Source organism: Cornus florida, unplaced genomic scaffold (assembly GCF_030987335.1).
Source record: "Cornus florida cultivar Cherokee Brave unplaced genomic scaffold, ASM3098733v1 CherokeeBrave_3.0.0_Hap2_Chr09, whole genome shotgun sequence".
Classification (NCBI taxonomy): Eukaryota; Viridiplantae; Streptophyta; class Magnoliopsida; order Cornales; family Cornaceae; genus Cornus; species Cornus florida.
In genome coordinates this window covers 57,237,179-57,260,551 of record NW_026775579.1, presented here as the reverse complement: position 1 = coordinate 57,260,551, position 23,373 = coordinate 57,237,179, and the positions used below count along the sequence as shown (strand labels likewise).

General features: G+C 33.1%; 1 protein-coding gene across 1 annotated transcript in view; it reads right to left on the bottom strand.

Moving 5' to 3' along the window:
- Nucleotides 1-23,373, bottom strand: part of LOC132272655 (uncharacterized) — a 77,248-nt gene that overhangs the window by 48,463 nt on the left and 5,412 nt on the right. The window contains exon 3 of the mRNA XM_059773757.1: nt 19,270-19,442. Coding sequence (XP_059629740.1) covers nt 19,270-19,442 — 173 coding nt within the window. The remainder of the gene's footprint in view (nt 1-19,269; nt 19,443-23,373) is intronic.

Genomic DNA, 23,373 nt, shown 5'->3' with positions numbered 1-23,373 from the left:
AGGTATGCTTTCTCATCCTTTTTATTTTTTTCTTTTTGTTATATTGTTGTTATCCTTTTGAGGAGTATGGGCATGGAAATTGTGGAGTTTGGGTGTGATTGTTGTTATGCTCTAAGTTAGAGAGCATTTTATCTAAAAAATTTTTTTGGGTTTTCATCACTCTAATCAACCTTTGGCCCTCTTCCTTTTTGTCATGCACACTACCTGTTTGACACAATGCCTGAACCAGCTTCATCTCTCTAACTGGCCCCATTCTTGGCATTGTTTTGTTATCCATTGTAACCTTATGACTAATGTGTGCTAATTTATGTTTTGTTTGGATTTTTACTAGACTTCATGTTTGTGTTATTCATTCTCTTTTAGTTTTTCATTCCGAAACCTATGCTTTTACCTGTGTGTATTAGTGCTGTTTTGGCAGGTCTTCGGGTCCAAGTTTGGGGGACGCATTTGTGCATTCACATAAATGGACACCTTTGCATTCGTCACTCCACTTGGTAATATTGTTCTTTTCCCCCTTTTTTTTGCTCTTATTTTGGTATGCTTGTCTTCACACCTTGAGGACAATGTGTCATTTAAGTTTGGGGGTGCATTTATGCATTTTTGGTTTCATAATTTTTGCTAAGCAATGATAGTATAACTTGACACTTGTCGGAGATGAAACATATGTTTAATACCTTGTGTATAGAAGCAATTGAAATTTTTGAAAATAAAGTAAAATTTGAGTTGAAATGATCATGTAGATTCAAATTAGTCTGTATAAATGTCTCAATTAAATTCTCGCTGGATTTGACACTCTTTTAAGCTTCACAATGCACATTGGAAACTTAACTGTGAGGCATGCAACTTAATCGACCTTGACCTTGGCCTAGTTAATCTGATTTGATGAACCTAATAGATGAATATCTTTGGCATGATTTAAGTTGTCTAAAACAAAAAAAAAAAAAAAGAGAAAGAAAGAAAATAATGACCAGTTGACGTTCGTAGCCTTTCCAACTCGAGCTATTAAGCCCTAGGAGTGTCTCTACACTTAGCACCCTAAAGCCGTCTGGTTTGGGAGTTGTTGGCCTAATGCTTGCTACAGGGGTTGGCTAGAAAGCTTAAAGGACTTAAACATTGCACGGTCATTCAAAAAAAAAAACTTGTAATAAGCATGGTTTGCTGGAGTTCGTAGCCTTTCCAACTTGAGCTATTAAGCCCTTTGGAGTGTCTCTACACTTAACAACCTAAAGCTATCTGGTTTGGGAGCTGTTGGCCTAACGCTTGCTACATAGGTTGGTTAGATAGCTTAAGGGACTTCAGCATTGCACAACCATCTATGTTTCGCTTATGAGTTACAATAAATTGTCAACAAGCAACAAAAGTTATCTTGTAAATAAAATCATGCCTTAGGGACCTCATTTAAAGGGGAATTCAATGATTTGAAAACTTGTGCTTGGAAATTGGAAAAGAAAGTAAAAGCCGCATGTTGAGAATCCAATCCACTTTCACTGAAGTTAGAGTTGATTTCCATTTAAGAGATGACAATTGAGTTATTTATATGGACTATGATGTTGATACATGCATGTTGAAATGTGTTTAGTATCAATGCTTCATATATGCAAGGTAGTCTTCCTAATGACCCCATCTCCAGCTCTTTTTCTGTTTCAAGTTATTTTTGAGCTATGTATATATCTCATTTTACCATGGATGATATTTTTATAGTAGCATGCCCATGGTTGTCTTTTCATTAAGTTTTTCATTATAGTTTTGCTAAGGGACTAGCAAAATGTAAGTTTGGGGGTGTGATAAGCGCCGAATATTGTATATTCAAGCGCCCTAAATTGCATTAGTAAAGTCCGTTGTATGTTAATTTATGTAGATTATCTTCATTTCTATGTTTTTATGCATTTTTAGGTTCCTTGGCCCAAAAGGAGCAAAAATAAGGTGTTGTGAATTTTTGATCAACAATGTGCTCAAAAGCTGAATTTCAGGCAGCAGTGGAACTCGATTTTGATTACCACTTTTGACCCAGAAAGCTCAAGATCTGGACTTCCATTATAAAATGGCATATTTAGAGCTCTGAATTAGCTTTCTAAATCTTTAAATAGTTTGTCATTCGAAGCTTGGAGCAGAGAGTTATGGCCTTGTTACCAGAGGTGCGCAGAACTGCCTGGCAGCAATGAAATTCTGCCTTGATCTTCATTTTCGACCAATAATTCTTGAGAATTGGATCTCCACCAAAACATGAAGTATTTAAAGCTCCAAATCTTCAAACGGTTCATCATTCGAAGTTCGGAGCGCAAAGTTATGGCCATTTCATCAAAGTAGGTCTGGGCGGAGCAAATAGAGAATAGGCATTCTGCCCAATTTTCGAGTGCTCAAGGCCCAAATTCGAGCACTCGAATTTAGGACAGTTTGTCTCCGAAAAATCACTATTTCAGCCACTTGTTTCTTGGTTCCTTCATTTTTTGATTTCCTTCTTTATGAGGTGGTTGGAGATGTTCCTAGGGGGGGGGAGAGAGCCTAGTTTGGTGGTAGATAAGAGGGATAAGAGCCACACATCTCCTAAGGGAGTTTTGGATGAGATTTTGGGGAGAGAAGAGAGCAAGGAGATAGAGTTCTTCAAGTTTGAAGAAGGGAGCACGAAATGGAGGAGGTCTTCAAGCTTCTTCCTTCTTCCATTGCTCCTATGGGTAACTAAATCTTCTCTAGGGAGGTGATGAAGCCCCTCCATTGTAAGCATGTTCTAGTGTAGATTTTACTTTTGGGATTTCAATGTATTATTGTTGGTGATTTTATGATCTAGAGCATCATATGTATTGTAATGAATTCTAATGTCTATACATGATTATTTTGAGCTATTCATCTTGTCTTAGATGGTTTCTCTTCCTAATCATATTGCTTGCATTTCCATAGTGACAATGGAAGTTAGATCATGGAATGGTTTTAATGGCATGGAGTTTAAGAACTTTGATAAATCATTGCTTAGGATGCCCTTTGATGGTTTATACTTGATTCTTAATTTTGTGTGCTCTCATCATTTAATTAAGGGCTTGATAATCTTTGGCTTAGGGAGCATGTTGAAGACTACACCCTAGTTTAGGTAGTTCAAGCATGTGAATCTTTGATGGATTATTCTTGTTTTTGATTTAATGAACCTCTTGAGAATAGTATAGAAACCAAGGGTTGTTATGTGTCATGACCATCATTTATGTTGATTTTCCCAATTTAATCTCAATCTAGAATGTGTATAGGGTTGGAGCGGATTCATTTCCCTAGTTTTTCTCTACTTGTATTTCATATTTTTTTTAATTCTTGCAACCTACTAGTTTATGCATCTTTGAATTCCTAGTTTAGTGACCATCAAACAAACCCTTATTACCCCTTATCATTCTAAGAACAATTCTAAACACTTAGGTTGCCATAGACTAGCGCAGTCCCAGTGGTTCAACTTACCCGACCAATAGCCTTATTTTACAATGATTCGTGCTATTGCGAAGGTTGATGTTAGTTGATCAACCGATCAGAAGGCAAGTTCCTATTCTAACTCCTTCCCTTAAACCTGTGTTCTTTGCATACCTAGGTAAACTCCAGGGTTTAAATGAATGTTAAAACATATCTTTTATGCATGTTTGAACTGTATTTAATTGCTTTGATTTAAACTGGTTAGGGGTTGATTGAAGTTTCTAAATGAATCTTGTTGCCGTTGGTTTTAAGCTTTGTTTAATTTATGTCGTTAATGCATAATAGTGTCTTATAATTAATTTGGGACATTGATTGAACCCTAGAACGCTTAATAAAAACATTACTGAGGCTCTGAATATCGTCGGAGGCGAAGAAGACGAACGAAAAACAGGTTATGGCTCTTAAGGGAGAGAGAGCCGGCTCCCTAAAGGAGGGAGCCAGCTCCCTCACTGTCAGAGCCGGCTCCCACATGGAGGGATCCAGTTCCCAGCTCCTTAGAGTCAGCTCCCAAGGGTGGGGAGCTGGCTCTCTAGAGGGGAGAGCTGGCTCTCAACTTTTGAGAGCCTGCTCTTGCTCTGAAACGCACATAAATTGGTTTAGGGCTCTGTTTAGGCTATCTGGGGTATTCTTAAGCTGTTTAAATTGCACTGAATGTTGTAAATAACTGCTATAGACCTATATAAATACTGGAAAGCATTATCATGAAGTTAAAGAAAAGCCTGTATGTGGAATATTATTTTGTCGATTTATTTGCTTACTGAAACTTAGCAAATCTTTTGTATATGATTTAATAATGTTTAATCATATTTCAACAGTGTTATAAGTGTAGTGGATTATCTGAAAATAGCTATGCTTGGATTGGATTAAATTGATATTTTGAATTTATTGTAAACTGCATTAATTTATGGACTGTTTGGAGGATTTAAATGCTTGGATTTATTTTAGCAATTCATAGGATTGGAACATGATTTTTAGGTCTTATAATGAATACCTAATATGGTCATATATGTATTAAATTTTATTTCTGCATATCTTGGAGGATTGTATGCACTGATATGGGATGGTGGCATACTTGGGATGGATTAGTTTAAACACTAAGTCTTACCTATTTTGGATTGAGGTATGGATTAACCATAAAGGTTAAGTCCTACTAATATTGGTGTCAGGTCAATAAACAATTGAATGACATACTTTGGTTTCTGGATGGATTTTTATACATATGTCAAGCCACTATACCAGATGGATGATATTTTGTATTAGGCTTATACGAACTTTATATATTTATGATTATGGTGATATGAACTTGAGTCTCAGGATTATGGTTAGGGTGCGTATATCGCCTAGGATGGATAACTGGACATAGTTGTTGTTCCCTGGTAAGTCTAGGTACACATGACCACGTTATGTGCGATTTACGTGGTATCTCTACTCAGGCTGAGACAGACCTATTGGGCTAGTGAGCGTCCTATAGTGTGTATTTATACATATATGGACTACTTTAGTTATTGTTGAGCTATCTATGATGTATTTGCGTATCAGGGTTTCTGTATGGATTGTAGTAGGATAGAATTTGCATGTGGGCCTGACCCACTCTTATATTTTTTCTAGGTATTTGTCAGTTCTAGGCTTAGAGCTTGATTTTGCTGAGCAAATCTAGTCACTCATTCCTCCGACTACGTAGGACTGCTTTCTTTATTTAGCTTTGGATTTTTATTTCAGTTATTTCCATTTCAGTTTGAGATATTATTAGGGGTCCACTGGATGGATTCCTGAGTTGTTAATTAATGGAGGTTTTAGATTATTGGATTTTAATTATGTTTTTGAGGATTTTTAATTTAGAATTCTTTCAGCGTTTATTATTTAATTCCTATTATTCTTTTGTATTCTGTGTTCAATTACATATTAATTGTTTGGTATCTTTCGGATCTGTGCTCGGACTTGAAAATCCGTGACTTTAGAATCGAGGGGTATCACACAAATCTAATGAGTTAGTCGTTCAAACTACAACAAAAGTGACTTTTAGCGACGTTTTTTTTCGTCACAAAAAGCTAACTTTTCATTGCTAAAATTTTTTAGTGACGAAAAATCATTCGTCAATATTTTGTTGCTATATAATCGTCTCGGTTGATCGATAGTGACGAAAATTTCGTCACTATTGCCTTCGCTTTTAGTGACAAAAAAATTTGCGTCGCTATTGCATGACTTTTAGTGATCATACTTTTCGTCACATCTGCTTGCCTTTTGGTGACGAAAATGTGACAAACATTTTCGTCACTATTGCACGACTTTTAGCAACCATATTTTTCGTCACATCTGTTTACCTTTTATTGACTAAAATGTTTGTCACATTTTCATCACTATTGCATAACTTTTAGCGACGATACTTTTTGTCACACCTGTTTGCCATTTAGTGACTAAAATGTATGTCACATTTTATTGGGCATTAGCAACGAAAGTTTTCGTCACTAACTTACCCAATGACAAGTGTCTTTTGTTGCTAAAAACCAATTTTTGCATGCTTTCTAAACTTTTTATCCTTTTTGCTAATATTAAAAAAAAAAATTCCAAATAACAACACAGGTCCACACATTTCAAACTCTACATAGCAACACAAATTTAAACATAATATTAAATTTTATTATGAAGTACATAATAATTCTGAGTTCAAATAAAAAATTAACATAAATTTAAATAAATTTCTACATTTGTTCAATTCTAAGTCAAAATATAAACTAAAATTCCAATTGTCTAATACAAATTAAAGACTAAACTAAAACATAAAAGCAAACTCCCAACTCTCCCTCTATGGCAGCACCTCAAAGTTCTTCGTATGGAATCTCATCACTTTAGTTCGTCGTTGTCATAAGTACTTCGTTTTCTTTATGTCATCCCAATTAATCACTCTACAAACCAAAAAAGATAAAGGTCATTAGAATATTGTGTACAATTTGTAAGATTACCTAAACTTTTTTTTTCTTCTAATTATATGCAATTTAATGGATGAAAAGAAAAAAAATGTAGCATTGCATAAACTGACTATAAGATAAACATGCTCAAATTTCATTTCTCTTTATACACGATAATTAAAGTAAAATGCTTTCAGCTTTGTTGGTATATTACTCAACTTTTATGCAAAAAAATACTACAATACGTAATATCATATTCTCCAAGACTGTTACATGCATTTATAAAAAAATATCACATCTAATGAAAATCAACAAATTTAAAACTTACCAACTTCAGCATTAATTCCTGGTCCAAAGAATGAAGCAATTTTTTTCCTAAGAAACAATTGAAGGTGTAAATATCAGTACACCCTTAAAGAGAACTTTAAACATAAATTATAATTTTAAAAATAAAAAATAAAAACTCCTCATTAATGAAGCAATTATGGCTTATGCATTTTTACAATATTATATCAACTCAATTACCATAATGTTGCGTACAAGAAAATGTGCTATAGGTTATATTATAAGTGAACCCCTAGTACCAACAAAACAAGGTAGGCAATCCTTACCCCCATAAAACACTCCAACAATTTAAGAAGTAACTCTCTTAACAAGACAAACTACCTGCAAAATAAATTGTATCCCTGGTAAAAAATATTGATAAAAAAATAATTATAAAAATTGAATTAATTCTAAGATAGCTAACTTACCATAAATTATCCTTCCAAAAACCATATCCAATGTGAAACAAGAGAGTTTTCAAAAATTTTGAGAGAAAGAGGGGCATAAGGAATATTGATGCATCATCCCAAAAATATTAAAGTTCAATATTAAAAAACAAGAAACTGCAAGAAAGTATTCAAAGTCCTAAAATATTTATCTTAATTAATTTTAAAAAGATGTCCTAGAACTCTAACTATATTAATTTTGGGGTGCAGTGGAAGGCTGCCCAATATTTGCAATAAAAGTAAGCATTGCCTCCTTCACTTTTTCTTGAATTTGTTGCTGCATTTCTTCCTTCATCCCTTGCACCTCTTGTCTCATCTCTTCCATATTATTTTCTGCTTTATCGGCCCTGACATTAGTTGCATCCACATCTTTTTGAGTAGCACAGATTGACAAAGTTGGCATATCCCCATTAGGCCCATGTAAAAATGAACACTTATTCCCTAGCACTTCAAGCATTATTTCTTCTTCTTTCTCGTGGGTTATTACTTCTCCAATTTCAATTGCAACTTTTTTCATTTATAGCATTCTAGCCTGTATGTTCAGAAGTAGAGTTATCATCCTAAATGTGCACCATCCTTTAATTTAAATAAAAACTAAAACATTAACAATGAAGACATTCTTACATAATTCTTCTTAGCCTCTTCATCAATAGATTCCCCATTTTCCTTGATATGTGATTTTGCATAGAATTCAATCACACTTCTATCTTCCCCACTTTCATTATTAAGCTGTGATATATAAGCAAGTAAAATGAACAAACTGGGCTATAAAAACCTTAACAAACATTCGGATAAGGAACAAAAGCCAGCGAGAACTCAAACAAAATTGCAAACATATTCATATCTACATACATATAATTTTCATTACTAAACATTATACACATATACACAATATATACATATATATATATATATATATATATATATATATATATATGTTGGATTTTAGAACATATACATATATAACTTATTATATCAAATTAATCATCTACAAAACTCATTAAAGTTGAAACTAAAATAGTTTTGAATAACTTCACACATTTTAGTTTAGTTGATACATAAAACATATTATTTTAAATGGAGACACCAAATTATTACGGCGTTGAATATTTCAACTATACAAGTATAACTAATTTGAAAAATTAATGCATAAAGAAGTAAAATAGTACTAAAATGTGATTTGAATAGTTCCATTTGTCATTACCATCTCATCCAGGTACTGATCATACGCTTTTGAGCCACCATAATTCTTAGTCTTCACCTTATCCCTATTCTTTTTGTTTGTCTCACTGCGATTTTGCATGATAATAATCAAAAAACAAGTATATCAACATATTTGTGTGTGTAATTCAAACTCAATCCATAATTACAACGTTGTAAGTATATTATTTCATTACCACACACTTCTCAGAATTGTATCTATCGCACAATAGATTCCAATGCTCGTTAGGAACACCTACAAATGGGTTACGCCGGGCAAGCTCAGCATTTTTAAAGCCATCATAGTAATTCTTTATTTTGTATCTGCGGGCCTTCAAGCACTTGTTGAACTGATGATCGAATGCTCGTCTATGATGGTGTTCACCAACATTAGATCTAAATTTTTTCTAAAGGAATGAAAACAATAAATTTAGTTATCCAAACAGATAAGAAAAAGTATTATCTATTAGTTGGACTTTGTTAATTTGTAAAGGATAAACATATATTTAGCGAAACATAAGTTACTAACTTACTACCTAGAAAACATATCAAATTAAACATTGTCAATTAACTACTAATTCTTGAAATTAACAAAAGAGATTGGAATGAGAGCAGTTTTGTACGAATGAAAGTATTACCTTAAATCTATAATACATAGCATCCTTATCAGAAGTTCAATGTTTGAAGCTGCTAGATGCGCATGCTCTTCCTTTCATGAAGGGGTTTTAAGAGCACAGGGGTTTGTTTTTAGCCTTGCTGCTGAATACAAACTATTCAATTAAAATTAGTTAAAGTAATGGTAAAAAAAACGTTAATATTGATTTAGAGCCAATGAAACCAAAGCAGCCCGGTAGCAGTCAAAGGAAGGGAAAAAAGAAGACCTTAATTCAGAGACAAATACACTTGATAACAATAAGCTAATAAGAAGAGAGAGAGCGAGATGACAAAATGGGAGTAGAAAAAAATATATAATTATTTTTAAAAAAATGAGAGAGAGCAGAGAGAAAACTTAAAAACAAATGACAAGAGGTAGGTAGGAGAAGAGAACATGTAATTAATTATTTTAATGGAGAGAGAGAAGGGAGAACAATATATACAAACAAGGCCCAAGGCCAAACCCAGAAAACTGGAATCTATAACATGTGACCTACCTTGTTTGTATATATTGTTCTTCTATAACAACAATGACGTTAAGTTTTGATAGTATTTTGTTGGTGGACTCTAGGCAATCACCTATTGGTGATTTGTGGGGCTGAACCCACTTTTACAAGTCCAGGATTCTCCTTGAGATTATTGTTGGTTGATCTTAGGCACCATATATTCTAGAAGGAATATTCTCCACTTTTTTATTTTTTTTTTTTATTTTTAAGAATCCATGAAGGAAGTATCCTTAAATTTTAATGGGATTGTGGTTTTCGATTGTAGATGGATAATAATTACTACAATAGCAGATAACTAAAAACCATAGTATGGGTTATTTAGTATTGAAAAAGGTATGATAAATTGAAACTTATATCTAAGGGGAAATTTAATAGATTCAAAGTTACAGATTCCCTATTGACTGGATAAACTGTAGGTGGGAATAGCTAAAAGTTTTTCTTTTAAGGAATTAAAAGTTAAATTACAAGTGGATGCAAGTGGATGCGAGTTGAAGAATCACTGGAACCTATAACAGGCGACATACCTTGTTTGTATATCGACAACCTCTCTTATCTTCCATTGGGTCACACCAACCCTTGCAAATTGAAGCTAGCTTGCTTCTTCTTCCTTGGGCTACACAAGCCTTTACAAATGAATATCAAATTTGTTGTATTCAAATATATCTCTCAAAGATTGATATGCAAATCAAGGTTCACAACTAGAGTAGATATGAATATAAATGAAGCTTAATACTCTATGAATGAAATGAATGATAGAGGATGATATAAGTGAAGAATATAAACTCTTATAATCTCTCAAGTGTATGATAGAGCACAAACTCTATAAAAATTCAAGCAAGAGTAAAAGTCCTTTGAATTCTTAATTGAATCTCTCAAAATAGTATATGAGTCAATGAGAGAGATGAGGAGAAAATATGAGAACAAAAGCTCTCTTTAATGCAATGTAATGTCTCTCAAAATGATATGTATATATTGCAAACCAACCTTCTATATATATAGAAATATGAAGCTCAATATAGCTGTTAGAGGTGGTTGGAGAACATTAAATGTAAAAATTCCCGTTGGATTTCAAATTCCAAGAAGGAGCCAGCTCTACCTAAAAGAGGAGGCTGCTCCATTGCATTCAAAAGGCGGCTCCACACTTAGTGGAGGCGGCTCTTCTTCAGTAAAGGCGGCACCTAAAAATGGGAGGCGGCTTTTTTCAAGAAAAAAATGTTTTACGAACCAAAATTAAGCTACTAAAGTGAAATGAGCAGGCTCTACTCTTCATGGAGGCGGCTCTACTCTAGTGGAGCCGGCTCTACTCTAGTAGAGGGGGCTCTACTTTCAATGGAGGCGGCTCTATTGCTGTGCATAACTTCAAATGGACATAACTTAGTCCATTTAACTCTAAATGAGGTGAAATTTAAGTCTAAATTCATTGCCTTGAAGTCAGCTTTCTATTGCCACTGGCCTTACTCAAAAACTCCAACCATGGAAATGGTTATGGCCATTTTAGTGCAACCTGGTCAGAAATTTCACAGACCAAAAACATGCATTTTGTGATGCTCATATCTCATTCAATTCAAATCTTTTTTAGGTGAAATTTGAGTCTAAACTCAAGGGCTCGAAGTCACCTTTCTAATTCCACTAGCCTTATTTCAAAAATCCAACTACAAAAATAGTTATAGCAATTTTAGGACAGGCCGGTTTGAAAATTTTATAGGCTAAAAATTACTTCTTATAAGATAGCCATCTTTCTAGCACCTAGGACTTTGACGTATGGTTCAATTTAGTTTAAGTCCAGTTTCTAAGGATCTAGGGACATATAAAGATGATAAATATCAAGTGCATTATGTCTTAGAGTTATTTACCAAATCATGGTAACTAAGGCTTTAAAGATGAAAGATTAAGTTTAATGTCTTACTTTTACTTTCTAGAGACCAAAATAAATCTTATGATTAATGTGCATGGTCCTAACATTTCTAGCTTAAGTTATGAGTTCTTTTAAAGCTTATGCAAGCTTGAACAAACTCTTTCTTAGCAAAGACTTCATATGTCAATATATATGAATGAAGTGCATAGTCTATTGCTAATGGATATAGGAGCATATGAATAATGTAATGATATGCATGATCCTATAAAGATGATTTTCAAATGGATTCATAAATACTTTGACATTGAATCCTAAACACTCACCATCCTATCTATCCCTTTATTCATGTTTTGGCTATGATCTTTAAGCTTTGAGGTATTCTTGCTTTCTTTTTTCCTTTTAGTTACTTTATTGTTCATTGTACTTTTTTGTTCATTGTAGTCCAAGCTATCTTTGGATGAACATTGCATTTTGTTCCTTGCAATTTCAACTCTTCTTTGTATCCATTTCTTTCGTTGATGTGATCTTGAATAATGGAATACTTGGAATGATCTTTAGTGCTTCATTGAGGTCATTCTTTGAATGTGAATAATCTATATAACACTTAATGTAAACATTAGTCTTTAAACATCATTTGTTATCATCAAAACAACTAGATTGTCATTGGATGAAATCCTTAAAGTCAACAATCTCCCCCTTTTTGATGATGACAACATTAATGTGTTCATAAGCAAATTAAATGGCATTTGAAAAATTCTCCCCCTATCAAAGTGCATTCATTGAACATAATGCTATAAAACAACATGCTTTCTATATCATAAATCATTTTAAAGATAAACATGCATTTAAGATCATTTAACACATCACATATCTCTCCCTCTTTGTCATCTCAAAAAGGTGAGAGGCCTAGACAACTTCATTAAGTATTTATCGTTTAGCATAGTGAAGTAATTGAAATGAAGAATTGGCAATAGTATTAATGACTATAATGTGCTTTGGAATGAAACATGTAAGCAATTATATCATAAGAAACCAATTTCATTGATAGCATGAGTTCAATAGATCATTAAGATTCATAGCATATATAAAAGTATACATAAGACATAAACCAAGAATGAAATATAAACTCAAAAGAAAGAAGTATGTAAAAGTGTACATAATAAAGCATAAAAGAAAATAAACATGAAGCATGGATTAGAGTAAGCCAAAAGGCAACAGCCTTTGTAAAGGCAACAGCCTTTGTAGAGGCAAATCTAAGAAATTAAGTGAGCTTCAATCCTAATATTATTTTCCTATTTGATATTATCATGAAGGAGGGAAAAATCATCAAAATCATGAAGGCTAGAAAGAATGAATGTAATGACCAACAAGTCATTTTGTAGCATTCCTGACAATTTCCAAAATAAATCAATTAGGCATAACTAGTCATGCAATAAACATTCATAAGAGATTGTCAATAATCTCCCCCTATCAACATGCTTCCATTTACATCATATATCATTCAATTATTATCCAACTAATGGAATAATGAAGTAATGATAGGTAAAGTATGGTTTAAGATATATCATGAAGTAAGTCATACTCAAAAACCCTTAATTCATTAATGGAAATGATAAGATGGATCATTTGAAATTCATGGGTTTTCCAAAGCTAACAAATCATAAAAACAAGTGTGAGATGTTACAACCAAGATTTGTAAATGCAAGTATGTGCATAATATATCTCATGATACTAACATATCTTATATTTTTTATAAAAAATTTGATACGCTCAAGGAGTAATCATCTTAAATTACATGTTATTTAAGTTTCGAGATGATTAAATAGGGATTGGAGCATGGGAAGTTAGAGAGAGTGAGATGACATTGTCACACATAAGAGCAAAAATGACCAAAATAATTAAAAATAAGGCCTTCATACCAAAAGATCTTCCTTTTATAAAAATATGCATATTTGTATATGATTAAGTGCTCAAAATGCTTTGAAGAACATATATGACATGAAAAGCATATATTATATGTATGTAGTGGCACTACACTTAGTCATATGTGATGAACTCCTAATTATGCAAAAACATAATTTCTTGGATATATATCATTAGAGATATTTGGCTACATGATTTTCCATGTGGATGAGCTCAATATTTCTCTTATACATATATCTCAAGAGGTGATGTCAACGTATCTCATGAAATTCTAAAGTGCTAAAAATAGATACATAAAATAAAATAGCACTTGTTATATCACATTAGTCATCTGAACTAGAACAAAGTGTTTCTTTGAATGACATATTCCCGAGAATAAAGTGTCAAATAAAGATAAGAAATTTAATTTTCATAACACTAAAGAAGATTCAATTCTTAGAAGGAATCAAGTTTACTTACCATGCTAATTTTAATTCATTTTGCATGCTAGAGGTAAACTTCTTGGCACAAAACATGAATGTTGATTCAAAGATAATATAATTCTTACAAGTTTAATCACCATAATATCCTCAATGGTTTTGAAAATACATATGTATCAACTTTGGTCAAAACCCATCATCCATGAGATAACCACTAAGCCTTTTGAAAAGAGCTCTAGGAGCTTCTTTTTAACTGCATAGGCTATAGATCATTCTAAACATGTAGTTCAAAATATATACAATTTAAATTCGGATGGTTTATTTTTAGAGACCTTTGAATTTAAAGTCACTTAAAAATGCATGTGATAAAAATCATTTCATGCAAAAACATGTAGCAATTTTGTTCCTTTAATCAAAATCACATGTGCACAAAGTCATTCAATTAATTCCTTCTTCAAGGTTGAAAACTTTGAGAGATATTCTAACCTAGTTGCCAATGATGACACATGTTGACTATCATGATGTGAATGAAAAGAAACATAGATAAAAGTTTACAACTATAAGAGAGAATTAGTTCTTTTGTCTAGCACATATAGAATGTTCTCCAATGAATGATCACTTAAATGGTGGTGAACACTTTAACTCTTAGGAAAGCAATATAAATTCACATTCTTCATTTTAATTAGATGACTCTTCCAATGAGATTTATTCCTTTAGGTATTCAAGATAGGACCTATATGATTTATCATTTTTCAAGTCCATCTAAACCTTTTCAAGTTGAACAACCTCATTTTCTATATACATGGAAGTGACACAATTAAGTATAGATAAAACATTTAAGATCACAAAAGCATATAGATGACTTTTTATACATTGCTACTTTAATACATTTGATAAGGTTCACATGAAATAGCATTGATGGTCTACATTAGATAATGTGTGCTTTCATTTTATGGCATAACTTCTAATAAATCTTTCACAAAGATTGGGCATAGTTAATCTAAAGATCATTTGAAAGATAGAGAATCGTTTCATGTTAGCATGTTCATAACTCATATGCCAAAACAAACTACTTTTATGCAAAATATCAAAATATAAACATTTTTACATCTATTAGGAACAAGTAGCATATCAAGAGCGTCATGCTTAGAATTTCATGATTGAATTCTTTATATAAAAGCATATTAATGAGAAAAGAATTGTTTACCGATGGTATTAACTTCATTAGCTTGGAAGTTGTTTTTTAATGTGATGCATCCATTCCATTTTGCGAGTGAGAGGAATTCTTGGCATGATATTTCTTTTGTGCTCTAGGCACCAATTTAAGAATCCACTTGTCCTTGAGTGAAAATGATTTAAAACCTATAAAACATACTCAAGTGGCATTCTTGATATCCAATTCTTTTTAAAAAATATTTTGTTTTGGATTGACAGTGACAAGAAGAAACCTGTAAATCATCGGTATAGTATAGAAGAATATAATAACATCTAAGAACATAGATGTGTAGATAATTTAGATTAAGGTTTAATAAATTAGTGCGATTTTTAAAATTATACAGAGCAATTAGCAGTAAGAGATTATGAGGATTTTTTTTCCCTCAAAGAATCAAGCAACTGCCATTATATTGAAACTAGGAGACACAAAATATCAAAAACCATAAAATAAAAATAAATAAATAAATAAAAAGGACATCTGAGAATTTTTTTCACTGGTTACAATTGTTGCTGCCTGCAAGTACAAGGAGTGTTTGGTTACAGAAACCGCAAAAAATCATTTACGAGGGCTAATGTTCCAAGCACACAGATGACCACTATTTCACCACCCATTGAACAAAAGATGTGATCGACTGCACCAAAAGAACAAAATATATTTTTCAGTTAGGAAATCGAAAACCAGAGGGTTCATCAACAAATTTTCATGTATGCTGAATATCCTCGGCCTATGTCAGACACACAACACGAGTACTCATGGGGGTATGGGGCAAATGTGTGACATTCTGGTTCGACATGCACCTAACAAACATTATCTAATAATTCAAGTTTACTATATAATCGTACATTATGAGATTTACTAAAAAAAGAAAAAATATATATATATTTAGCAATACTACCGTGTCCTTGGTTTAGGGAATTTCAGAAATCGGATGCTTTGAGAGAGATACAAACACTCGATACATGTATCCAAATCCATTTTACATAATCTAACGGAATACCAGAAAGCATTTCTAAATATCATAAAGACATTTCAGTCATCAAGGATAGTTTTTCATATTTGTTTCTTTTTGTAAAATCAGGAAAAAGATAATTGGATCTGAGATAAGGACTCACTAAACTTGAAATGAGAAGTCAACGCATTACTATGAATTCCAAGTTGCTGATCAAATGGCTTTTATCATCAGATTCATCACCCTTCTTGCTTTTATCATCAGATTCATCAGGGAGAATGCTGAACAATAGTGCTGCTCTCCATCCAATAAGTAAAAAAGCAGTGCTTCCCATGGTTGCTAGGATAAAGCTAGGTGGCGGAATATGGCCTACTGTTGCTGCCCTTATTGTCATTCCCACCTGCCAAGAAAAGGCAAATAGAGAAAGAAAAAAAAGGGTTTGATAAATAACCAAAGTTTAGGAAATTGTTAGACGGATTAAAAATTAAAATAGACTTGCTATAATGCAAAAAAACAAAGGTGTCTACTAAAGTTGACACGAATTCACATATCAGAAATTAATCATGAAACTTTTTGGCTATAGATCAGAAATTTCCAGGTATGTCATCTGTTTTCTCTTTCCTCAACATGATTTACAATGACACCACATTTTAGGGTTTGCAAATCTGTATCACCTTGTTGCATACAGTCAAAAAATACAAGGACATTGACACTAGTGTTGGTGCTTGATACCAACAAAGATGCTGTATAAGGTACCATCAAAACAAAATCACTTACAATGCAAGGGTTAGTTAACGAGATGGATAGATTTCAGATATCAACTTTAGACAAAAATGTCAACTAAATGAGCAGGACAAGGAAACCTCGGGAGGAAGTGAAAATTATAACATTGCGGCACCTAAAGCAGCAGCTGACAAGTGTTAAGCGTTCACATATTTCACAATGGTAAAAGATACTAAACAGAAGCACCCTCATTTCATATGCCTCCCCTCCCCTATCTCATATGTCCTTCCATTCTATTCACAACTGCAAAAAGTTTTAAACACTGAAATTGCCAAAACTCATGACAAAAAGTCGTAACAGATGAACTAGAAATGAAGCCCCAGAGAAGACGACATAACACTGGTGGAAAACCAAATAAGAGAAGCCACCAAGGAGGTTCAGCCATGTGCACCACCAATGAAGTCTTAGAGAAAATACAAGTCTTGCATGTAGATGCTAATAAATACAAAAAAGTTTTGACAAGTTGTTGGAAGATACTAGTGTTTTATTGTATCTCTCAACAATTACGAGCAAAAGAAACATAAAGGAAAAACTAAGAATGAACATCAAAACCAGATACTAGTGTTTTATTGTATCTCTCAACATTCATGTGCTTCTGAGAAAATGATGATATATTGGACAATCACATTTTCTCTTAAGGAAAAGTTTAAGTTATGAATTTTCTCAGAAGCAACACCAGCTTGGGTGAGAATTTCGGTGTTATACTTAGCTTGTAAGAAATACAATTTTGTTGAAAAACGTGTCAATATAAGGATAAGGATACACATTACTGCACATGAACAAAGCATGCACCTAGAAAAGGGTACTCAAACCTATTAAATCTCATTCTAATAAAGAAAATTCACTCAGTTTTCAAGACCATGAAGCAACATGATCTACATAAAGCACTAGAGCATCGAAAGGCCAAGAAGTTCCCCTAATATCAAAAAAATTGTTTTATAATTATACTGAATCTCTCATATTGTTCGATTAACTATCCAATATTGGTCACCTTATTTATCTCACTGCTGTTCAATTTTCAGATTTTTATGGAGATATCAGAAAGTGACAAGACTAATCCTGTAACTAGTCTGATGGTGTAAACTTTCACTCAATGTTTTTGTTTCGTTGGTATAAATGCTGTAAATTTTCAGCAATGCATGGCAACTAGCTGAACTGAAAACAAATTATTGGGTAAGCATCAACTATCGTTATCAAAAAGAGGATTAGCTGCTTGACCAAGAGTGCATTTAAAACAGAAAATCAAACTCTTGACACTCCAACATAGAAACCCCTTTACAGTCCTTGATGCAAGTTCAAACTATAAATTTAAGCCCACAAATCTATTATCAATATCTACAACTTACTATTGTTCAGCCATCAACCCATGAGCTTGGAAATTCAGCTTAGTGAAGGGTAAAAATTCATCATCATCATTCTTGCCTTTATCCCATATGGATGGGGCCGGCCGCATGAATTCTCTTTTTCCATTCTTTCTATTATACACCATGTCTACTCTTAAATTCAAAATTTTTAAGTCATTTTTAATTATTTCATCCCATGTAAGCTTTGGCCGGCCTCTTTGTCTTTCATGCTTATAATCCTGGCATTGTTATATAATATTGTTTGTAACATTAAGCATCAATCAAATAACAAAATAAAGCATTTCAATACATGTTGAATATTAATAAAATTGATAAATGCAAATAATTTTAAAATAAAAATTATAAACAAAAGCTAGATGAACTTACTGAAATACCCAAAGAACAAGATTTGGCAGCAGCAATAACAGCCTTAGAGAAACCATTCATTCCTCGGCCATCCTCCCCCATAACCCCCAAGGAAATAAGCACCCAAAATCCATCCTGTTGAATACCAAATGCCAATTCTAGACATTCAGAGTTTCCGAGAAACAAGAACTACAATACAATTCATCAAATTTATGCCCCAAAAAAAAAAATCAAACAACAATCACACACATATACCAGCTATAAAAGGGCCATCCATGCCTAGGGTTTGAGTGTCAAAAACAGAAAACCCATAGCTGAACCTTCCGATTGCGGAGAAAAAAGTAAAGCCAACACATCCCCACCAGCAAGCAGAGCCACACATCTGACATGCAAAAACCAAAAGCATAATTTTGGCCACATATCCATACATATACATGTGTATTTATATAACTTGCTGATCAGCATTGTCGTTCTTGTTTGTGTGAGTAACAAACAAAACAAACAGTGTTGATGTTGACCATCAATTTCGGTGTTTCGAAAAGCCAAACGATTATATGTATATACAAAAAACATGTGTGTGTGTGTGAAGCGGATGAGAATCGAGTTTCAATCACAGTTGCTATGTTCTGTGGGACCAGTAGAACACCAATCTTGTTGTGGCCGCAAAGAATCACAAGCAGGGTGTCAAATTAAAGTCAGGATTCTTCCATTTTCTGTCCCCAACATTTAAAATGAACTACAAATTCTAGTACAGTGTCAAAAAAATGACAGTAGAGTGAGGTTTTGTGAATTAAACCCTAAAAAATATGAATCATTTCGTTTTTGATCCTAAACTACTACTGCTAACATGTCTCAAGACTTTGATGAATCAGATGAGTAGAGTAACTGATGCTGAAAGTATTTAAACACATCTTTGAGACACAGAAATGGCACACCTTTGATTGATTGCTGTTTGAAGGCCGACCCAGATGTTCTTGATGTATGTATGTATGTATATACGAATTGAAAAGTTGAGGAGTGAATCAGTAGTAATTTCCGCTCCAATTTTGTCATCAAAGATCAAAATTGAAACCCTAGAAATCGACCAATGTAAATCCTGTGAGCAAGTCTAACTTGTAGCCAGTAAAGTATATTTAGGGAGAGTAACTGAGCACCGGTTGATCCTGTGGCCTGGTGGCTTATAGACTTAACAATGAGCTGTTGGCCCGGGTTCGAGACTGGTGTTCAAAGAGAGAGAGAGAGAGAATTGATGGAAACAGAGGTATTTCAAAATACCTCCCTTTTGCCAAAATTTATTCTTAAATGAAAATCTATTTTCTTTCACTTATTTAGTTTTTGATTTTTAATTCAATGGATAAATTTGATGCTATGTTTGGGGGTATCAAATTAAGTTTGGGACGGGGTATCAAATTAAGTTTGGGACGGGAACAACACAATAAAATAGCATTAGGGGTGGCAAATGGGCGGGTCGAATATGGGTTGTGACTCATATTCAACTCGCTTATAACGGGTTAAATATGGGTTGGGTTAAATTGGGTCAGGTTAACTCGTCATTACTCGCCAACCCGTTTTAAAGAAGAAAAAAAAGTTATTATTTTGGATAATCTCATTATTGTTATATAAATATTAATTGACATAAACAAAAATATCAAAACAAAGAACTTTGAAAGAGAGGACACAATGTAGAGGGAGCTTTTTTTATTTCCTTTTGTTTTTTTCTATACATCTCGGATACACACCAATACTCATATATATATATATATATATATATATATATATATATATATATATAGCTAAGCCAAGCTTACAAAGCAAGCTAAGGAAACAACTTGCTTATATATATTTAATGTATTCACACCTACAACATTTATATATACAATAAACCTATACACGTAATTCAAACCAGCGTACCAAACTCTCTCAATAGTGGGCCACGCTACTAATCCATTTCTTCTAAATTTTTATAAATAGTGGACCCTACACCATATATATATATATATATAACAATTATTATAGTTTTTTTTATTTTAGATTGATAAAAGCTTGTAACAATATGTATAGATAATTGTAAATCCTCTAATTTATATTGGAAATTCTTTAAATTTATATTATTCTATTTTGTGACTAGACATCCATGAAAGTAAGATATTATTTATATATATATATATATATATATATATATATATATATGAAATCATCTGTTAAGCTTTTTATAGAATAAATAATTAAATGAATAAATCAGGTCATCCTACTTTGAAATACAGATGTAAACATAGGTTTCTTTCGAATTTTAGAGAGATGGAGAGAGAATTTGGAATCGTGTGAGAGAATTTTATAAAGAAAGAGGTGAATTTGAGTCAAATAGAGGTTGTGAAACTAAGTCTCTTGTATAATGGGTGAAATATAGATGACCTATATTCAACCCATTTAAACCTCTATAAAAATGAGTTAAATATGGGTCACCCATTTTTACCCATATTTTAAAATGGTTCACTCACATTCATTTTAAAGCGGGCGAATATGAACAGGTTGGTGGGTCATGACCCATTTTTGCTACCCCTAAATAGTATAAAGATTTGGCTTGAACTTTCCTCGATGGATTTACATGGCATTCTCTCTCCCCAAGCATCTACAAATTTAAATTTGGCGAATAGGCATATCATGTCATTACTTGTCCATCTATCCACCATGTTTGGTTTCACTCACGAAATTTTTCAAGATATTTTCTTTTTCTACATCTGATCGACTGTTAATATTTTAACATTTTCCCACTCGGCTAAAATTAATTATGATTCTTTTGGTCTTGTTTTAATTTGCATCAAAGTACTACGGGCTTAATTAACTGTTTTTTATTAGCACAAAGGGATTAATTAAATATTTGCTTTTGGATTGCGATTAAATGGGATTAGAATCTCTTAATTCTTCGTAATTTTATTTAAAGTGAGCTGCTTCCAAAGTTACAGTATCGAACAATAAATGAACAACTTGTTAACACCAAACCTCCTTGTGTCTTCTTAGGTATCATTTTGTGTTACAATCTGGCCGGCCAAAGGTTTAAGGCTTGGTACCGATGAAGAATGAAGAGAGATGTGATACCCCCAGATTTCAGGATGCGGGTTGGCCAGGCCCACGCCCGATTACCCGAGGATATCAAACCAATTAGTAATAAACGAACACATAATACAATTAAGGAAACAGGAATAAATAAAAATTTGCTGAGAAGAAACTAGAATGATAATCCAAATACTGAAATTTCAGAATAAAATTAAATTAATAAAGAATTATTCTGAAACATCCAAATTCTCCATTTCTAATACAACTCGGGAATGCATCTGGTGGACCCCTAAAAACTCCAACACTGAAATCATCAACTGAAGAACTCCACTGCTAAATCATGAAGAAGCTCCTACGTCGTCGGGAGAATGAGAAGCCGTCTCTACTTAGCACGAACAAGATCTAAGACCTAGAACCGTCCGTTACCTGAAAAATAATAGTGGGTCAGGCCCACGAACAAGTTCTATCCTAACTACAATCCAAACAGAGACCTGATACGCAGATACATCCTAGATGTCCCAACCACATCTATATAGTCCGTAATAGATAAATATATATCCACACTACAGGACTCTCACTAAACTATGCTGAGGGTCTCAACCTGCATAGAAGGCAACATGCAATACGTACCTGAGTGGGCATGACTACCTAAGCCTAACAGGGTATACCTCAACCAACATAACTAGCTACGCATCCTACTGCATATACGTTCCCTAACCGTCGTCTATGAGACTCAAGCTAATGTCACGGTAGCATAACAATATATATAAAATCCGGTCACATTCATCCATAAGAAATCCAGTAAGTTGTTCGGCATATTCAACCGCACCGACTCATATATATATAAGGAGGATTTTATTTAACAACCCGTACCTTTATTCCAAAATAGGTAGGACTGAGTATTTTGAATCAGTCTGTCCCTAGTATGCCACCGTCACATACCGGTGCATACAATCCACAAAATCCATATAATTGATTGAACAGGTAAAACTATTCACCAATTAAAATTCATATGGTAGGAATTAGCGTTTTGAGCTAAACCATACCTAGTATGTCACCGTCCTATATCGGTGCATACTATCCTCCATATCCGTGAAAATTACAACAATTAAATAATAGTTTAGCAATTTACAGTCTATAACCATTCCAAATAATTGCAGAAGAGTATTTCAGCAATTTTAAATCCAAAACTATATAAATTACAGACTATGAATAATAGAACAGCAATTTTAATATCAAAAACCATAATCCAGATTAATTGCAGAATAATTTATATAATATTTCAGCAATTAAGGTTCAAAACCATACTCCAGTTAATTGTAAAATAATATATCAGATTTCAACAATTAACATCCAAAACATGATCCAGTTTAAAAACCATAATCCAAATAATTGCAGAGTAGTGTTTAATATTATGGCAATTAAAATCCCAAACTCAAATCCATGTATTGTAGGGAAATATTATATATTTCAACAACTAACATCTAGGATATGCATAGATCACACTTGTTAATTAAATGATACTAGCATGCACCTACAACCAAATTTATAAATATATACATACTCCATTAAATTGCTAAACTAAATTAAGCAATTAAACTTCTTCCATCCGTTAACAACCTGCACTACTGTATACATTCCTACAGTTAAATCCATGAGTTCAGAGACATTAATTTATCAAGTGTAGCTCTAACGTAGCATGGTACAATGATTATAATCCATGTTCTATCCCTTTTTAATTTCTAGACACCGTTTGCACCATTAAATTCTTTCGGTTCGTCAAGTTCGTAAACTGTTGCGACTTGCCCTAGATTTTTCCTACAGTTTAAAACCTTAGCATCTAAATAATTTTATACATCCTAGGGCATTAATATTCCATGATTTAGTGTTTAAAACCATCACAATAACCTAAACACAGTTCTGAAACCCACAGTTCAACCAAACAAGCCCCAACTGCTTCAGAACACTTAAAGGATCACAGAGCC